The sequence below is a fragment of the Delphinus delphis genome, chromosome 8, assembly GCF_949987515.2.
Source record: "Delphinus delphis chromosome 8, mDelDel1.2, whole genome shotgun sequence".
Taxonomy (NCBI): Eukaryota; Metazoa; Chordata; class Mammalia; order Artiodactyla; family Delphinidae; genus Delphinus; species Delphinus delphis.
The window spans coordinates 103,891,262-103,909,250 of record NC_082690.1 but is presented as its reverse complement, the minus strand read 5'-3'; the positions used below and the strand labels follow the sequence as shown (position 1 = coordinate 103,909,250).

The 17,989-nt window shown below is 55.7% G+C and overlaps 1 protein-coding gene across 1 annotated transcript; it reads right to left on the bottom strand.

The window, feature by feature from the left end:
* Positions 1-519: 519 nt before the first annotated feature.
* SART1 (spliceosome associated factor 1, recruiter of U4/U6.U5 tri-snRNP) lies at positions 520-17,150 on the bottom strand. Its single transcript, XM_060019290.1, has 20 exons — positions 16,801-17,150; positions 14,919-14,976; positions 14,490-14,545; positions 13,826-13,952; positions 13,604-13,709; positions 13,276-13,353; positions 13,062-13,161; positions 12,828-12,970; positions 12,533-12,739; positions 11,665-11,789; positions 11,452-11,585; positions 11,185-11,318; positions 4,777-4,950; positions 4,487-4,597; positions 4,080-4,167; positions 3,481-3,571; positions 3,253-3,388; positions 2,711-2,800; positions 2,488-2,609; positions 520-2,385 (listed from the first exon to the last, which is right to left on the bottom strand). The coding sequence occupies exons 1-20, from the start codon at positions 17,111-17,113 to the stop codon at positions 2,367-2,369; spliced, it is 2,412 nt and encodes an 803-aa protein (XP_059875273.1). The 5' UTR covers positions 17,114-17,150; the 3' UTR covers positions 520-2,366.
* Between the last annotated feature and the right edge of the window lie 839 nt (positions 17,151-17,989).

Sequence of the window (17,989 nt, the reverse complement as noted above, 5' to 3'; positions counted from 1 at the left end):
CCAGAAGAAAGGGCCTTCTTGGGGGCTGGCCAGGGAATGAAGCGGCTGGGAGTGGTGAAGGGGTCCTGGGCAGGCCTTTATACCTTGGTGAGGGTGCCACGTGGGCCGGTGGCAGAGAGGCAGATGTATGGGCTTCTGTAAATTAAAGCTGGGCTCTCTGAGCCCCTTTGAAGGCCTTGTGTCACGTGGAAGGGCATGGACTCCCCCCATCCCCTTCACGTCTGGTGGTGTCCTTGCTCGACGGCTGCTCACCCATCAGATCCTCACGGGCCCAGGCAGCCAGTCTGGCCCTGCTCCTTACCCTCAGGCCCAGCAGCCCTGATGCTCAGTAAACATTTGCTGAAGTAATGAAAGGATGAACGTTCTTAACTCTGCTTTACACCAGCCCTGGAAGTCTGAGATGAGACACGGACTCAGTGGTAATTCGCCCGAGGTCAGACAGCTTGTGAATAGAAAAGCAGTCCAGATGAGTTAGTGCCCCAGCCAGCTTGCCCCCAGGCCCTGGCTAAGACCTCAGTGACCCTCACACCAGCCTGTGCGGAGGCATCACTGCCTGCAGTTCCTGAGGGGGAAAGTGTTGCTGGCAGGGCCCCACCTTCTCCCATGGTTCTTCCTGCGCTGGGGGCTCAGGCCTCAAAAGATTTGGTGGCCCCCAGCCCCTCCCACCTCCAGGGAGCTGAACTGACGCCTTGCTGCTTCCCAGCCCCCGGCAGGGGCAAGCACAGCCTGGGGAGGGGACTAGCTAGCATGCATTTGGGCCGGGAAGGGCAAGCACGGGGCCTGGGGACCAGAGGCCACAGGATGTCTCAGAGGAAGCAGACGGCCAAGCAGGGAGGCTTCCTGGAGAGGCCCCTGCGAGTCCCTGGAAGCCCCTCCTAGCCCCTGGTGCACTATTTACTGTCTCCTCAGTCACAGGGTCAGCGTTGGGAGGCATCCTGGGCCAAACCTGGTCAATTTGACCCTGGTCCACCGTTGCTTTAGGCCTTGGTCGTTTCTGGCTCTGATGATGGTGACAGCCTCCTAACAGGCTGCACAGCGTACGGTGTGAACTTTGACAAGAGCTCGGCCAGAGCTGGTGCTATGCCACCAGGGACACTGGACTGCCCATCCGTAACACCGGACGTGCCTCAGAGGCTTCCAGGAGAAATGGACTGAGAATCCCCAAATCCCAGATCTGGGCTAGGCATCCTACGGGGACCCTCCATGAGGAAGCAGCCCAGATGAAAATTAAATCAGAATCAGACCTCAAAACGAGGAGATGAGCGCAAGAAAGCACGAGGCGCTGGTGCTTGCTGGGTCTGCCACGCAAAAACTGTCATCAAAGGCAATGTGCTAAGCAACTGTATTTTTGTCCCTTGCTTACATTTCTCTCACCCTAAGGTTATCCACTCTTTTCTTCGTTTCATTAAAAAAAAAAAAATCCGTGAAGCGTCTGGAATGCATCCGGGTGTACGTCAGGGGGGGCGCTGGTTTGGTCGGACTCCCATGGGAGCCAGCTGTCACCATTCCCTTGATTTAGGCTCTTGCTCACCCCTCACAGAGTTCTTCCCTGCTTAACTGGACACAGCTCCCAGGAGGTGCTCCGAGGAGCTCTCAGCCTCTCGCTCCACACACACCAAGGCGGTACAGGATCACGGAGCAGCCTCGGGTAGCACCTCCGCCCTGCGCTGCCCCCAGTCCCTGCCCCGCCTGTCCTGGCCGGGGAGGGCAGTGCCACTTGTGGCTCTGGAGGCTGGGAGAGACCAGGGTGACTGAACTTCTAAAACACCTTCCACTTCTTACCCAAACCTCTAAAACACCTTCCACTTCTAGCCCTGCAGAGGATAAGGCACGGCCTTCAACAGACGGCCAGGACCCATGCAACCACACCGGGGAGGCCAGGGGAGGGGGCGAGAAAATGAACCAGCTGGCTTCTCTTTAGCTGGCTGGGGCCCAGGGTGGGCTGGAGAACCGCCTTAGAGGATCCAGGCTAGCTTTCTCCCTGCATCTCCGTTGTTATTTGTGTCACCTACGACCAGGTCTCACCTGGCAGAGGCCATCACTCTAAGCCACCTCTGAGGGGTCTTGCTCACCTTCGCACTGCAGGTGAATGAACGAATGAGTTCATTTAATTGTCACAAGACATCCTGTGAAGCAGAGGTGTCTTGATGGTACAAATGGCAGAATTAAAGCCCAGAGAGGTTCAGTGACTTGCCTGAGGTCACAAAGGTGGTGATGGAGCCCGAGGGCAGTGTCACTGATGCTCCTCCACCTGCCCTCCTCCCAGGTCTAACCCTGGAATCTGCACCATGACCAGGGGGGGAAAAAATAAGGAGGGAACTTTATTTAATATTAAAGTCGTGAGGGGATCAGAAGGGAGGTCGGCTTCACTTGGTAATGGTGTTCCTGCGGAGAGAAGAAGGGCGTGAGGCTGCAGAGCGGCTGCGCGCCTCCCCGACCCCATACGTGCACCGCGAGGCCCTGTGCCCACCCCGCCTCCCCACTCACGCGTTCATGCTCTTGCCACTGCCGCTGAGCACGATGTACGGTGTCTTCTGGGCCTTCTGCTTCTCCTGGAGCAAAGCCACGGTGCCCAGGGGCGTGTCGCTGGAGCTCATCTTCTTCAGGAGCTGCGGGGGCAGGGTTGGTCAACACGGGTGGGAGCGGGCCTCGGCACCTCAGCTGCCCGCCATGCGTCCCGAGGCCCCCCCGCGACCCCTCGGGCACCCACCGCCTCCTCGTCCAGCTTCTTCATCCGTCGCTCCGTCTTCATCTTGCCCGAGCCCTTCCCATGGAAGCGGTGGGACAGCTGCCGGAAAGCCTGCGATGGGGGAGGGAGGCAGGACCGTGTTGGAGCCGCCCAAGCCGCACAGGATAGGGGAGGGGCAGCGCTAGGCCCAGGGTGGGGTGGGGTGGCTGGGAGGGGATGGGAGAAGGCCAGCGGCCCCAGCACCCTCTGGGGCCCCCAGCAGAGTGGGGGGGATGGACTTCGTCGGGGCACCGGGGCTGGGGCTGGAGCGAGGGGGCAGCACACCCAGGGAGCATGTGGGGAAGAGTGCTGGCGGGTGGAAGACAAAGAAAAGATGGGAGAGTCGGCCGCCCCGCGAGGGCCGCCGGCGGTGAGAGTGAAGGGTCAGGCCAGCAAAGGCACCCTCCCGCCAGGCCCGCGAGGGGGACCACCGGGCCTGCCAGAGACACAGACACCACCAGCCCCCAGCCCAGACCCTGGGGTGCGGCTCTGCCTCGCGGCCCCGCCTCAGAGGCCCCGCTCACCTCCTTGGGAGTGAGTTTCCGGCCCGTCTCGTCCACGTACTCTATCTTGACGTCAGGCTTGTAGCCATCCTTCTCCTTGAAGTCCTGGGTGAAGCCTCGGTACTCCTCCCGCCGGCTGTACTTGTCATCGATGGCCCTGCCCGAGACGGATAGGGATTCAGTGTGAGCTGCTGCCCCCCCCCCGGCCCAGGCTCCAGGCAGTGCGGCCCCGGCTGGTGCCCCACTCACATCTTGTCCTCAATGCAGTACACGGCTGACGGCAGGGACTTGTTGGGCGCCTTCACCCGGGCCACCTTCTGCACCGTTGTTTCCAGCAGCCCTGAGGACAGGGGTTATGAGACTCCAGGCTTCCCAGCACCCGCCAACAGCACGGGGCCACTGGGAGACCCTCAGAGCTGTGCTGTGGGAGTGGACAGACATCAGGCCCATTGTGCAGATGGAGGAAACGGAGACAAGAGTCAAGTCCTTGTCAGGGGCCACTGGCCAAGTAAAAGGCAGGACTGGGATCCTAATGCCAAGGCCTCTGTGCCACAGCCTGGACTGTTTCAGCTCCCCACACTCCTCCCCAGAGGAGACACCAAGCCTCAAAGGATGCTTTGCAGGGGAATACGTGAGCACGGGCATTGAAAATGGGGTGATGCAGCACAGAAGGCCAGCTGCTACTAAGACTGCCCTGGAACCAGGGTGCAGGGGAAGGAGTGGCTCATGGCATCAGAAACGAGGAAGAGGCAGCAGAAGGGACCAGGGGAAGCCGCGCCAGCACCTGCCTCGCCTGCCCTTCCCGCCACAGCACCCAGGCCCCAGCAAGGCTGCCCCGAGCCCCTTACCTTTGTTCTGACACAGGAGCAGGGCGGCTGCCAGCCCTCTATTCACGATGGGCTCCTCGTCCAGGATGGTGGTGGAGGAAGCAGAGAACTGGGGGTGGCACAGAATGATGGGGGTTGTAAGCCACACGGGCTCTTCTGACCCTCCAACCCAACAGTCACCCCCCACTGGACTGTGGACCTCTCTATGCACCAGGCCCTGCATGACAAGACGTCTCATTTAATCCACAATAACCCCGTGAGGTTTATACACTCCATTTACGCATGAGGAGACCAAGGCTCTGAGACATGGAGGCCCCACGGCTAGGAAGGCACAGAGCTGGGCCTCCAGCCCAGCTCCTGACCCCAAGGCAGCGGGGTCTCCACTCTCGTGTCCTCCCGGCCCCAGCCCCGTTCCTCCCTGTTCTCACATCTTGCTGCTGCTTCTCCTCATCCAGGTTGACTGTGCTCCAGCCAATGTTCTCCTCCCCATCAGATTCGGAGCCGCCGTTGGCCGATCGCTCCTCATCCCGTTCAAAGTCCTAGAGGACAGATCAGGCTCAGCCCAGGCGGCCCAGCCCTCAGCCGGCCCGTCCCACCTGAGCACTGGGGCTCAGCACTGAGGACCGGCAGGGCCGACACTGCCGCCCACGCTGCGCCCCTGCCCCCGGAGCAGAGCAGGCCAGGGGAGCGTGTGGGCGCTGGGCTGCCGAGGACCCACCATGAGCTCTTCCTGCTCCTCCCGGTTGCCGGCCAGCCCGTAGGTGGGGATCTCCCCCAGCGTGCGGCAGAACTCGGATGTGGCGTTGAACACGATGGCCCCCTTCCGCTCCGGATCCTCCTCCTCCTCCCAGCCCCGCTGGCGACACTCCAGCCTCCTGACGATCTCCACCACCTGAGGGAGGGAGTGGCTGTGGGCAAACCCGCAAGTTTCTGGGGTGGGGCCCAGGAACCCAAGACCCTCCGTGGTGGCAGTATGACAAGCCATTCCCACTGCTCACGGCAGACCAGACCGGTCTCTACTTCTCCCTGACCCCCGATCTGCTCTGCGCTCTGCACCGATCTCACTGGCTCGCTTCCCTCCTCCAAAGTCCTCAATGGCTCCCCACTGCCCTTTGAATTAATATCCAAAATCCCACACGGCCCTTCATGACCGGGCCTGGGCCGACCCTTCTCCAGAGCCCCTCAGCTCACTCCTGCAGCCTCACATGCACGCCTTCCTCCAGGGCCTCTCCCGCCACTCCTCTGCTACCCACTCTTCACCTGAGAAACTCCAGTTTTAGGACTCGGCGTAAACATCCCTCCCCCTGGAGCCCTGTCCCTGAGGCTGCAGGCTAGATGCTCTGTTGACCTTCCACCTGCTTCTGGCACTGAATCCACCAGCTACCCACCCTGCCTGCCCTCCCATCACAGCAGATGCCCAGCCCTGCTCCCACCTCAGGCCACCTTACCTGGCAGGGCTCCAAGGGCCCTCAGAACTCTGCTCCTGACACTACCCCCCTCCTGACTACACTCACTGTCCCCTCTATTGTGTCATTCCCACAAGCACACAGGGATGACCTAGGATCTCCCCTCTTTTATTTTTGGCTGCGCGGCATGTGGGATCTTAGTTCCCTGACCAGGGATCGAACCCACGCCCCCCGCAGTGGAAGCACAGAGTCTTAACCACTGGACCGCCAGGGAAGTCGCTCTCCCCTTTTAAAAACTCCTCCTTGGACTTCCCTGGTGGCACAGTGATTAAGAATCCGTGCTTCCACTGCAGGGGACACGGGTTCGAACCCTGGTCTGGGAAGATCCCACATGCCGCGGGGCAACTTAAGCCCGTGCGCCACAACTACTGAGCCTGCGCCCTAGAGCCCACGAGCCACAACTACTGAGCCTGTGCACTTAGAGCCCATGCTCCACAACAAGAGAAGCCCCCGCAGTGAGAAGCCTGTGCTCCACAACGAACAATAGCCCCCGCTCGCCACAACCAGAGAAAGACCGCGTGCAACAAAAACCCAACACAGCCAAAAATAAATTAAAAAAAAAAACAAATCTCCTTTCAATACCACAGCCCTCCTGCTCTGCCCCCTGACAGCAAACTCCTCCGAGAAGTTTCTAGTCTCCATGTCCACTTTTGCAACCCTTTTCATTTTATTATGTTACATTTTTAAATGAATGTCATCCTACACAAAAAAGGGTTATTTATAATACATTCATATTTTTAAAAATAACAACCACCAAACAAACACCCATGTCCCCATCACCTGGCTGAGAAACATTATTAACCTCAAGTGTCTCTTCCCCACATATCTGTGGCCATGATTCACTGGCTTTCCTTTATAGTTTACCACATAAAGACCTATCCACGAACAGTCTGTTATTTTGTTGTGCATTTTTCAAACATTATGCAATCTGAATCGTACTGTATGATTCTACTATGACTTGTTTATATATATACATAAGTATATATGTATTTTAAGGTTAATCTTGACACGAGCGGCTATATATAGTTCATTAGCTTTTAACTACAGAATCATATTCCGTGACACGATCATACCTCAATTTAATTCTAGTGCACTAAGGATGTTCTTCTTCTGTTACCACGAGTAACGCAGCTGAAGCAATCTGATGCAAGCATTTCTCTGGGGCACACGTGAGAGTGCGGACCGGTGAGCTGCACGGAACACACTCACTTTCATTCTGCAAGGTTCGTCATTGTCTTCCCACTGATTAGACTCGTTTACACGTCCATGAAAAGTGTGGCTAAGAATTCTGGCTGCTCCACATCCTCACTGACATTTGATGTTGTCAGACAGACATTTTTGCCAAATGATGCACATGTGACACAGTCTGTCATTGTTTCAGCTCACCTTTCCTTGATCACTACTGAGGTTGGGCCTCGCGGGGGATTCTAGTGGTCATTTATCCTTCTAATTCTCTGAATGCCATTCTGCATATGGACAAATATCTTCTCCCTCTGGCCTGTCTTTTTACATTCTTTATGATGTCGTTTTTCTTCTTTCCTGGCCACGTATCGAGGCATGTGGGATTTTAGTTCCCCGACCAGGGATGGAACCCATGCCCCCTGCAGTGGAAGCGCGGAGTCTTAACAACTGGACGCCAGGGAATTCTCCTTCATAATGTATTTTAAATAAAACAAAATTTTAAAATTAAAATTAAGGGGCCTCCCTGGTGGCACAGTGGTTAAGAATCCACCTGCCAATGCAGGGAACTTGGGTTCGAGCCCTGATCCGGGAAGATCCCACATGCCACGGAGCAACTAAGCCCATGTGCCACAACTACTGAGCCTGCACTCTAGAGCCCAAGAGCCACAACTACTGAGCCCATGTGCCACAACTACTGAAGCCCGTGCACCTCGAGCCCGTGCTCCGCAACAAGAGTAGCCACTGCAATGAGAAGCCCACACACCACAACCAAGAGTAGCCACTGCTCGCCACAACTAGAAAAAGCCCACGTGCACCAACAAAGACCCAATGCAGACAAAAATAAGTAAATTTTTAAAAAAAATTAAAAATTTTTATTTCTAAGTAAAATGTCTGTTTTCTTCTTCATGGGTTATGCTTTATATCTATATTGTAAGAAATCTTTCTCTTGAAATAATCCAATCACATAAAAACAAATACTCTATGATTCTACTTATAGGAGGTCCCTAGAGGAGTCAAGGTCATAGAGACAGACAGTGGAATGGTGATTGCCAGAAGCTGGGGGGAAGGGAGAATGGGGAGTTAGGGTTTAATGGGGACAGAGTTTCAGCTTCACAAGGTGAAGAGAGTTATGGGGATGGATGGCGGTGACGGCTGCACACAAGGTGAATATACTTAATACCACAGACCATACACCTAAAAATGGGTAAGATGGTAAATATTATGTGTATTTTAACACAATAAAAAAAAGAATCTCTACCACGAAGTCATAAACGTAATTTTTTTACTTTGGCCTCAAATATTAAGTTTTTACCTTTAAGTTCTTAATCTAAGTGAATTTGCATAAGGTGTGAAGTACAAACCCAATTTCACATTTTTCCAAATAGGTAACTGACTGTCCCACCACCACTTATTGAGCTGAGCACCTTTCACACTGGGACATCACGTGTCCTGGCTCAGTAGTCTGTTTCTGGGTCCCTGTATTCAATCTCAGCCCTATTAGTCCACACTTATGCCAATATCCTGCTGTTTCAATTTCAACTTTCTAAAAAGACTTGATATCTGTTACAGCAAATCCCACCACGTTACTATTCCAAAGCGTCTTGGCTATTTTGGTCCCTTTGATCTTCTGTGTAAATTTTAGAATCAACTTGCCAGCTTCCACAAAAATCTCTATTGGGATTTCTGTTGGAACAGCATTTAATCTATAGGTTAATTGGAGGAGATAGACATCTTTACAATGTTAGTGGTATCCATTAACATGGTTGTTATGGACTGAAATGTGTCCCCCCCAAAATTTGTATGTTGAAGCCCTCATCTCCAGTGTGGCTGTGTTTGGAGACAAGGCCTTTAAGAAGATAAAAAAGGTCAAATGAGGTCATAAGGGTAGGCCCTAATCCAATGGGCTAGTGTCCTTACAAGAAGGAAAGATGTCAGGGAGTAACACACAAAGGCCATGTGAGGACACAGTGAGAAGATGGCCATCTCAAGGCAAGGAGAGAGGCCTGAAGAGAAAGCAAACCTGCCAACACCTTGATCTTGGACTTCCAGCCTCCAGAAGTGTTAGAATAAATTGCTGTTGTTTAAGCCACCCGGCCTGTAGTATTCTGTTATGGTAGCCCTTGGTAACTAAAACAACACGTCTTGTTTAATGCTTTTCGAAAACGGACTATAATTTTCCCCATATAGATCTTACGAATCATTCATTCCTTTTTATTTTGTTGCTATGCTGATTACTCCTTTCCCACATTGTCTTCTCTTGCTTATCCACATTACTTCACCATCTATATCGCTTTCATAAATGGTGTCCTTTTTAAAATTACATTTTCTACCTATTGCTGGTGTACAGAAACACAATCAACGTTCATCTATTAATCTTGTGTCCAGCAACCTTGTTAAAGCCTGCATGATCTAGTCCCCATTTCCCACCACCCCACAGAGCTGACCTGATGGGAGCATCAGTGACCTCTGTGCTGCCCGATCCCAAGGTCAGTTCCCATCCTCCTGATACCCAAACTCTCCGGAGCATGCGCCACAGCTGCTCACACGCTTCCACTCCAGACCTTTCTTCACATGGCTTCCAGGACGGCACCCTCTCCTCTTTACCCTCCTCGCTTGGAGCCCTACGTTCTCTTCCTTATTTATACTCACTCTCCTGGTGATTCCATCCAGTCCTCTGGTTTTAAATCCCAGCTACACAGACTTCCATGCTTGTATCTCTCATCTCAGCCTCTCCCCTGAAGTTCAAAGTCATATATCCAACTGCCTATTCAATACAATCACCTCCAATAAGGAGGCACCTCAAAGCTAACTAAACCAAAAGGAAACACTTGCTTTTCTTCCCCACACCTGTTTCTCCCCTAGTCTCCCCCATCTCAGTAAATGGCCCAGCCAGTAGAAAACCCAATCGTGATTAATCCCACCGGGCCACGTAACCTTTACAATCCTTTCAGCCGTAGACTCTGGGACACTCGCACATAATTTTTAAATATTAACGCTATTCCGCATTAACTATGAAAGAGAAAAACTTCCCTCAACTCGCGCCCCCTTCAGCTATTGCCCCATTTTCCCGTCCTCTATTAGAGTGGGGTTGGGCAAACTGGGGCCCACTGCCTGTCCTCGTAAAGCAAGCTGTATTGGCATGCAGCCATGCCCACTGGCTACACTGGCAGAGCAGCTGAGCAGCTGAGCAGCTGCTGCCAAGATCGAAGCCTCAGACGTTTACTCTCTGGCCCTTTAACAAAAAGCCCTCATGCTCCTGCGCTGAGGAATCATCCCCAGCTGCTGCCCTCACCTCCTTGAGTCCCATCTCTCCTCAATCCTCCAGAAGCTACTGTCTCTGCCAGGGCACTGTCTCCACTGGTGCCAAATCTGACCTGCCCCTCAGCAGTGTTAGATGACGCCGCCCTCTCTCTCCTCGAAACCCCTCCTCGGCTTCAGGGAGGCCTCACTCTCGTGGCTCCCCTCCTACGCTACCCCCCACGGTAGGCACCCCAGGTTTGCTGCTGCAGCCTCTGTCTCCAGCCCCACTTTCTCCCTCGGTGGGAGGTGCAGGGTTACAAGTGTGGGCTCTGGAGTCAAGCTGTGCAAATTCCAGCTCGGCCACTTACCAGTCACGCAACCTTAGGCAACTTGCCTAACGCCTCTGTGCCTCAGTTTTCCTCAACTGTAAAATGGAGAAAACAGAACCTTCCTCATAGGGTGTTGCTGTGAGAATTAAATGAAGTAGCACATAAAGCACTTAAGCAGTGCCCGGCACGTGCCAGTGCCCCGTTGAGGGTCAGCGATGACCACGGCCTCAAGGCCCCGCTGACCTCTCTGCCTCAGCTCACACCACCAGCCCTTCACTCTGCTCCAGCCTACCTGGTCCTCCAACATTCTAAGGTCGTCTATCCAAAGGACATCTGCTGTCCCCAGGGCCTGAACGTCTGTCTACGCGACCTCCACACTGAATCTGCGCAAGATCGGTTCCTTTGTGTCATTTCAGTCTCAATTCAAATGTCTCCCCTTGAAAGGTCTTCCGTGAACACCCGAACCAAGAGACCAACCCTCCGGTGACTCCTGTCTGGTCTTCTCAGCTCTAGTCACTATGAGAAATTACCGTTTGCTCGTGTTCACAAGTTCACCGCCACTTCTGCCTCCATGCAAGGCATAGGCCTTTGGCTGTCCTGTTCTCCAGTGACTCCCCAGCCCTGGGACAATGCCTCACACACAGTAAGGCATGCAATACACACTCCAGAAGGAAAGAAGGGAGGGAAAGATCCAACCACTAAAGCATCCCCTAGTGGAAACGCTGCAGAAACCTAGAAATCTACCAATATCTACCAATAACACCATATGAAACAAAAGAGAGGATGCAAATTGAAATGCGGGTGCTGCCTACGATGGCGCAGGAGCACGTGCTCCTCAGGACAGGGCACTACAGACACACCTGTCACCAAAGGGCCCAGCGCCCACCCACGCCTCAGGAGCCCCCCTACCTTCTCACCGCTGTCCCGCAGCTGTTGTAGCTGCCGCAGGCGGCGCCCCTTCTCCAGCTGCTTCTGCAGCTCCAGCTCCGCCTCATCCTCTTCCAGCACCTCGGGTGACCCAGACCACGGTGCTCTGCCCTCCTCTGGTGGAAACACAGGAGACGCCGGCTCAGATCACTTCCAGGGGCCCTGGGCTCCTGTCCCTGCTTTTCCACCCCTGCCCCCAACTCCCCCTCTGCCCTCCCACCCCCCGAAACGGGCTGGCTGGGCCCTTACCCTCGTCGCTGATGTCCATGTTCTCCACGCGGGGGTCATCTGACTGCAGGGGCTGAGACACAGGCTCCTTCTCCCCCTCCTCCTGGGCCTCCTCGTCTGCCTGAGGCACTCGGCGCCGACCGCGGCCCCGCAATCTGTGTGGAGAGGCCTCTGCGTGAGCCCTGGCCCCGGGGCTGGCTCAGCGCCAACACCGACCCCTGGCCCCACACCCACCTGGAACCGAAGTCCTCATCTTGAGTCTGGTCCCCAAGGGGCAGCAGGTCATCAGCCTGTATTACCACCTCCTTCTCCTTCTTGCGGATCTTCTTCACTCGCCGCTTGGTCTTTTTAAAGGTCACCTGAAGGGGAGAGAGAAAAGAGAAACGTGAAGGCCGGGGTGGCGGTGGGGGGAAGGCAGGCAGCACAAGCCCACGAGAGCGAATGCTGCCTTAGCGTTACTCTGCGCTGGCTGTGGTCATACGTAGTTCACGTACATGGGCAAGACATGAGGTGTGGGCGATTATTCTCCCGCCTGTGAGATGAGGAAAACCGAGGCACAGAGAGATTATGTATCTCGTCCAAAGTCAGCTAGCTCCTAAGCAGGAGAGCCGGGATTGTGAATCCCAGGAGTCTGGCTGCAGAGTCTTGCTCGTAACCACAGAGCCAAGCAACCTACTGAGCCAGTGGTCTACCTGCGAATTCACACAGCCATCCCAAAGGCGACAGCCACGCGCAGCTGTAGAATGACCACTTACCAGATCACCACCCATCCTTGTATCATCCCCCAAGAGCTGGCTCCCGCCATCCCCATTTCAGATGGGGCGCCTGGTACTTACGTCACTCACCCCAGGCACAGGCTGGCTAAGCGGCAGGGTCTGAACACCAGTTCAGGGCCACCTGGCTCACGGTCCTTGTTCTGTCTACACCAACTGCCTGCCCACAGCTCCTCCTCGGGGCTGCCAATGACTGCGCATCCCCAGGGACCACGCACCACATGATCACCTGATCCCCCTCCTTAGCTCATTCTGGCAGCCTGTGACCTCCGAGGGGAGGGAGGGTCACCACCCTAGTCACAAGTGCGGGTGGAGGCCTCGGGGCTCACCATCTCCTCGGGCGTGAGGTACTCGGAGGCGAGCCGGGGCCCGGCTGCGCTCAAGGACTGAGCCTGCAGCCGCAGCTTGGCCCGGATCTCTTCCAGCTCCCGTTCCCGGAGGCCATCGGCCACGCCGCCCTGCTCCAGACGGAAGGACTGCAGCCGCTCGCCCTCGAGCTCCTCATCGTACTTGGACAGGATAGAGCGGGGTTTTTGCTGCAAGACAAGAAGTACAGGTTAGGACCCAACCCAGCTCCTGAAAAGCCACCACCGTCTCCGCCCAGAGCCCACACTGCCGGCCTGCCTGTGCCAAGTCATCCACACTCTCATCCTCTGCGTACGGCAGGTAGTCAGGCTTCTTCTTGCGCAGCTCCACGTTCTTCTCTGCCCGCTCCTTATCCACCAGGTTCACGTTCACCAGCACATCCTCCTCCTCCTGCAGCACTCCTGGAGCCAGGGCAGAAGCAGTGGCCGGTCACGCTTGCCCTCAACTCAGCAGTGCCTGTGGCCCCAGCCAGAGCACCCCAGTTCAACCCACCTTTGTCCTTGAGGGTGAGGATGACAGTCTCCCCCTCTTGGAAGGCATCAATGGCATGCTCCACAGTGAGGCCCTGCAGGTCCCGGGCACTGTACAGGACCTAGAAGGGAGGCAGAAGGTCCAGCCGGGTCAGGAGCCCGACCCACCAAGCCCTGGGATCCCAGCACCAAGGACAGCACCCCCCGCCCCCACCCCCCAGCTGCTGCAGCTTCACCTGCCGCCTCTGCCCGAACTCCTCCTCCACCAGGGTGCTGACACCAAACTCTTGGTCCATCTCCTCCAGCAGCTTGGCCTATGGGACAGGGAGGGGGTGACGTCTGACCTCAGGCTGTTCAGGATCAGCAGAAGGTGCGGGGCCTTACTAAATGTGAGTGCAAAGAGCACAGGACTTGGAGGCACGCTGCTGAAAACCCAGCGCAGGCACTACTGACCACTCCTACAGCCCCGAGCCCAGCCTCACCTCCCTAGGGTCCATGTTCTGCCTCACCAGCCGGTCAGGCCACCAGAGGCACTGAACGACACCCCAGCTCCCAGCACCTCACCCTCCTCTCTGCCAAGTCCTTCTCCTTCTGAAGCTGCCGGGTCCTCTCGATCCAGGCTGCAGTGTCATCCAGCCAGGGGTCATCCTCCCCCAGGGCCTTTATCTTCCTGAGGAGGGAAGACAGTGATGCTCCGGGAGCCAGCTCCTGCTCCCCCACCCCAACTCCAGAGCTGCTTGGCGCCTCCTCGGGCCCTCCCCCTGCCTGCCCGGCTGGGACCCTCACCCCAGCTTTTGGTTCAGGAGGCGCTTTTCTTTGGCAGCCGCCAGCTTCTCTCGTAGCTCTTCTCGCTGTCGCAAGGCCATGGGATTGATGACATCGGCGGTCACGGGCTCCTCCTTGGTGCCCGCCTCTGGAAGGGAGGCCCAGGCGTGAGGCTATGCCTGCCCAAGGCTGGTGGGGAGAGGAGGGAGCCACTCACGCTGCCCCCGTCCAGCTCAGGGGGCCAGAGGGGCCAGGGGTGGGGGAAGAATCCGTGCCTCCCTACTCCCACGCGACCCCACCCTCCCATGTCTCCCCACGGCACAATGGGACCCTCCATGCCTTCCAGAGTCCCTCTGATCATACTTCAAAAACAAAACAAAATGAAAAAACTAGCACCTGCACAGCCCAGATCCGTTTGCAGGAACTGTGCACATCTCTCAGCCCATCTAATGCTACCTCACAGCCAGACTGAGGATGCAACGCCAACTGCTCAAACTACAAGAAGCAGCTGAGTCCCAGATCCGCCACACAACAGCAAGGAGGGCCCCGCGCCCACTGCCAGCACACACACAGGACCGCTGAATGGTGCTGAACCTGTGCCCACTTTCTTCAAAGACCCCTTCAGATGGCCTCTCTCCTTGGTCCCAAATGCCCTCCCTTCCCCCACCCTCAGCCCCACACTCACCCTTCTTGACGGCATTGACCTCCAAGGGTTTCAGCCCCAACTTTGCCCGGAGTTTACTGAAGGCAAGAGATACAAGTGTTAGGAACTGTCAAAGAAAGAGCACCGAATGCATTTCTGGACAGACGGGGTGAAAACATGAGGGGACTGAGTGGTCCTAAGGGTCCCAAACCTAGGGCCTGACCCAGCATTGGGAAGAGCACTGGCCTCCCAATCAGGCGGAAGGCCTGGCCTGCCTCTAACCAGTGAAATGTCATCCTTCCTCTTGGCTCTTAATTGCCCACTTCTGTAACTCAAATGGTTGGCTAAGATGATTTACGTGGCAACTTCCAACTTCAATCAGAACGTGTTACTATGCGAAAGCCACCCGAAACAGCTGCCCCTGAAACTGCTTGTAAGAAAACACAGAAACATAAAGGAGACGGTACTTACTTGGTCTCCTCGATGCTGAGTGACGAGGCATCACCTGAGCTTGCTTTGGAGCTGGCAGCTGGAACAAGAAGCAGCAAGGCTCAGGAGCTGAACACAGGGCCTGCAGCCACAGCCTTGGCTCCAGCTGCAGGGCCGAAGACGAGAGGCCCTCACCAGCACCTGGGCCTGCTTCCTCCTCCCCAGGAGCTCCTTCTACCTGAGTCCCAGGCTCTGAGTATGCCACCTCTCCACACACCTTCCTTTCTTCATCCAAAAGGTCCAGCTTTCTACATCCTTCACTTTGCCGCCTCTTCACTTTTGTACATTCTGTATTTTCAACCTGCACTGCCCTCTCTGGCCTCACCCTGATTAACAAAATCCTATCCGAATGCAACAATGAAATGTCACTTCCTTCGTGGTGTCCTGTTCGATTATTGATCAGCATGAACTGCTCTCCCCTGCACTGCATAGTACGGTCAGTCATTTCTGGGTCTGTTTCTCCTCACAGGGCAGGAACCACCTTGGCAACATAACTGTGTCCTCTATGTAATTCGTGCAATCAAGAAACACACTTACTGGTGCCTGTTCTATGATGATACCGGGGTCACAGAGATAAAGGGGCATTTCGGACCTCCTCCACCCACCTCACAAACAGCAAATAACTTCACCGAACACCAGAGACAACAGCCAGACCCCATCAGGCGGAGCTGCCCCAACTAGCTGCCACCACGTGCTCATCCTTCCGGCAGGCCCACCTCACAACCTACCTCTTTCCCTCTTTCCCTTTTATCCCACCTGGACCCTGCATCCCAACCCTTCTAGGCTCTCTCCAAGGTCACCAGCCTCCTTAATTCGAAATCCCATGGATTCTTTTCAGCTCTGGTTTTCGCCTGATCTCCTGTGGTGTGTGACACTGTTGATCACTCCCACAGATCCCATGACACAAGATTCTACGGTTTTCCTGCTTTGGAGGATAGCCTACCTCCTTTTTCTAGTCTCCTGCTCTGCCTACTACTAAAACATTGGCATCTCTCAGGTTCTACTCCCAACCCTGGCTTCTCACTCGTCAGTCTCTCAAGGGACTTCATTTGCCACCTGAACTCTCATGATTCCCAAATTGCTCTATCTGGCCCCAAAGCTGGGTTGCTCCATGCACATCAAATGCAACACTCTGCAAAAGCGAATTCGTTGTCTCCCTCCAAAAATCTGCGTCTCTTCCAAACTCCTCAAGTTCAGTCGACAGCACTCCCACCCACCTAATCGCTCAAGCCAAAATTCAAGGAGCATCCTCAATTCCTTCTTCTCCTTCCCGTCCTCTTCCAAGTGCTAAGCTCTGTCACATCGTCCTCCGAAACACCTTTCCAATCTCCCCTCCATCCTACTGCTGCTGCCTTGGTGCAGGCCACCATCAGCCTTCACCTCACCTCCAATCTTCACTGCCCTTGACCCAGTTCTCAACACAATGATCTTTGCAAAATATGAATATAATCAGCGCACTCCTCAGCTCAAACTCATGGCTCCCTACGACTCTCAAGACAAAGTTCAAATTTCTTAACAGGGCCTATCTCACAGCCTCGTGTCTCTGCTGTGAACTCCACAACTTGCACAATATCAGGTTTCTTCTTGCCTCTGCACGTGCTGGCACCACTTCATTCACTCACTCAACACACTTAGGGAGAGCCTGAGATATGCCAATTGAGGAAAACAGAAAATTTCTACCCTCACGAAGTTTAACAGAGAAAAACAACCTTTAATTCCAAATAACCACAGGAAGATCCGTTACAGTACTGACGAAGAGAGTGTGGCGATGCCTCGGCCTGGTGTGCTCGGCCTCCAAACCCAGAGCCCACCACCCCCAGACACCCCCCATCGCCCCGCCCCCTGCACAGGCCCCGCCCCTCACCGGCCTCGTAGCCGTCCTCCCGCTTCTCCCGCTTCACCCGCCGCTCGGAGGGCTCTGTCTGGTTGCGCTCCCGCCCGTGCGCGCCGCTGCGGGCCTCAGCTTCGGCCCCGCGTCGCCCGCTCCCGCGTTCGCTCCCACGCTCTCGGCTTCGCTTCCGTCGTTCGCCGCCGCTGCTGCCGCCGCCGCTGCTCCGGTGCTTGTGTTTTTTGTGTTCCCGGTGCCGAGGCGGCTGTTCGGTGGCGCCCCCGGTGCCGGCCGCTGCCGTGGTCCCGGCCGCCTCCTTCTCCCCACGGTGCTTCTTTGACGACCCCATGGTGGTGTGTGCACCCCAAGCCCGGCTACCGCCGAGCCCCGACAACGCAAAATGGGAACACTTCCGGGTCGCCAGACAGCCGGTGTCGTATTGCCGGAAACCAAGAGCGGCTGCTTCCGTCGCTTGCCTCGGAGCCGGCCCCAAAGGTTCATGGGAAAGCCGGGATCGGAGCCCGACTGCGCAGTCGCGGCCGCCTCGGGCGGTGGTGCAGTCTTTGAGCAGGTCGCTCAATTGCGCATGCGCGCCTCAAGGTGCTGTGCGACCGGGTCTGGGTAAGACGGCATCCCAGAACTTTAAGGACTTAGGGGCCATCAAAGTCAGCACCGCCGACGCAGAAAAGCCCCTCTCAGGCTTCCCTCCGCTTGCACACCCTCAGTCACGGGACAGTCACTGCCTCACGGACTTTCCGTGGGCAGCGCCCACCGCTGCAGTAGGCGTCCTCCTAGTGAACTCCCCGGGGTCGTGGCTCCATCAGGTGTTCAACGACGAGCGTGTTCTCCTGAGACCTCCCCAGCTCCACATTCCAGCCTCCTCCCAATCCCTACAACTAGTACTGTCTGCAAACGCTGCCTTCCCCCGTTCCTTGGATCGGATTTTTTAACCTGCGCCCTGTGACTGCTACGGAGGTCGAGATGAACTTCTGCGTGTCTGAGTCCCCTGAAATTGAATGTAAAGTTTGGCACGTCCGTGTGTTTGAGGTTTTTTTTTTTCCCCCTTGAGGAGAGGGGCTCTAACCTGAAGTTGCTTAAATGTAAAAGCTCAGACCACACAATCCCTCCTGACACCCCCGCCTCACAGTTGATCGTTCTGGCGGCCCGTTTGTTACACCGTGCGCCCCTTTAATGGTCCGCCCCCCTCCCCAACAGGACTGGGAGT

What these genes read in the sequence shown, in the direction of transcription:
- SART1 (XM_060019290.1), bottom strand. Translation starts at nt 17,113, where the DNA reads ATGGGGTCGTCAAAGAAGCACCGTGGGGAGAAGGAGGCGGCCGGGACC. An exon ending in CTCAGCATCGAGGAGACCAA is followed by an intron (nt 14,546 to 14,918) that starts GTAAGTACCGTC and finishes TCTTGCCTTCAG; the next exon opens with TAAACTCCGGGCAAAGTTGG. An exon ending in AGTTCGGGCAGAGGCGGCAG is followed by an intron (nt 13,162 to 13,275) that starts GTGAAGCTGCAG and finishes CCTCCCTTCTAG; the next exon opens with GTCCTGTACAGTGCCCGGGA.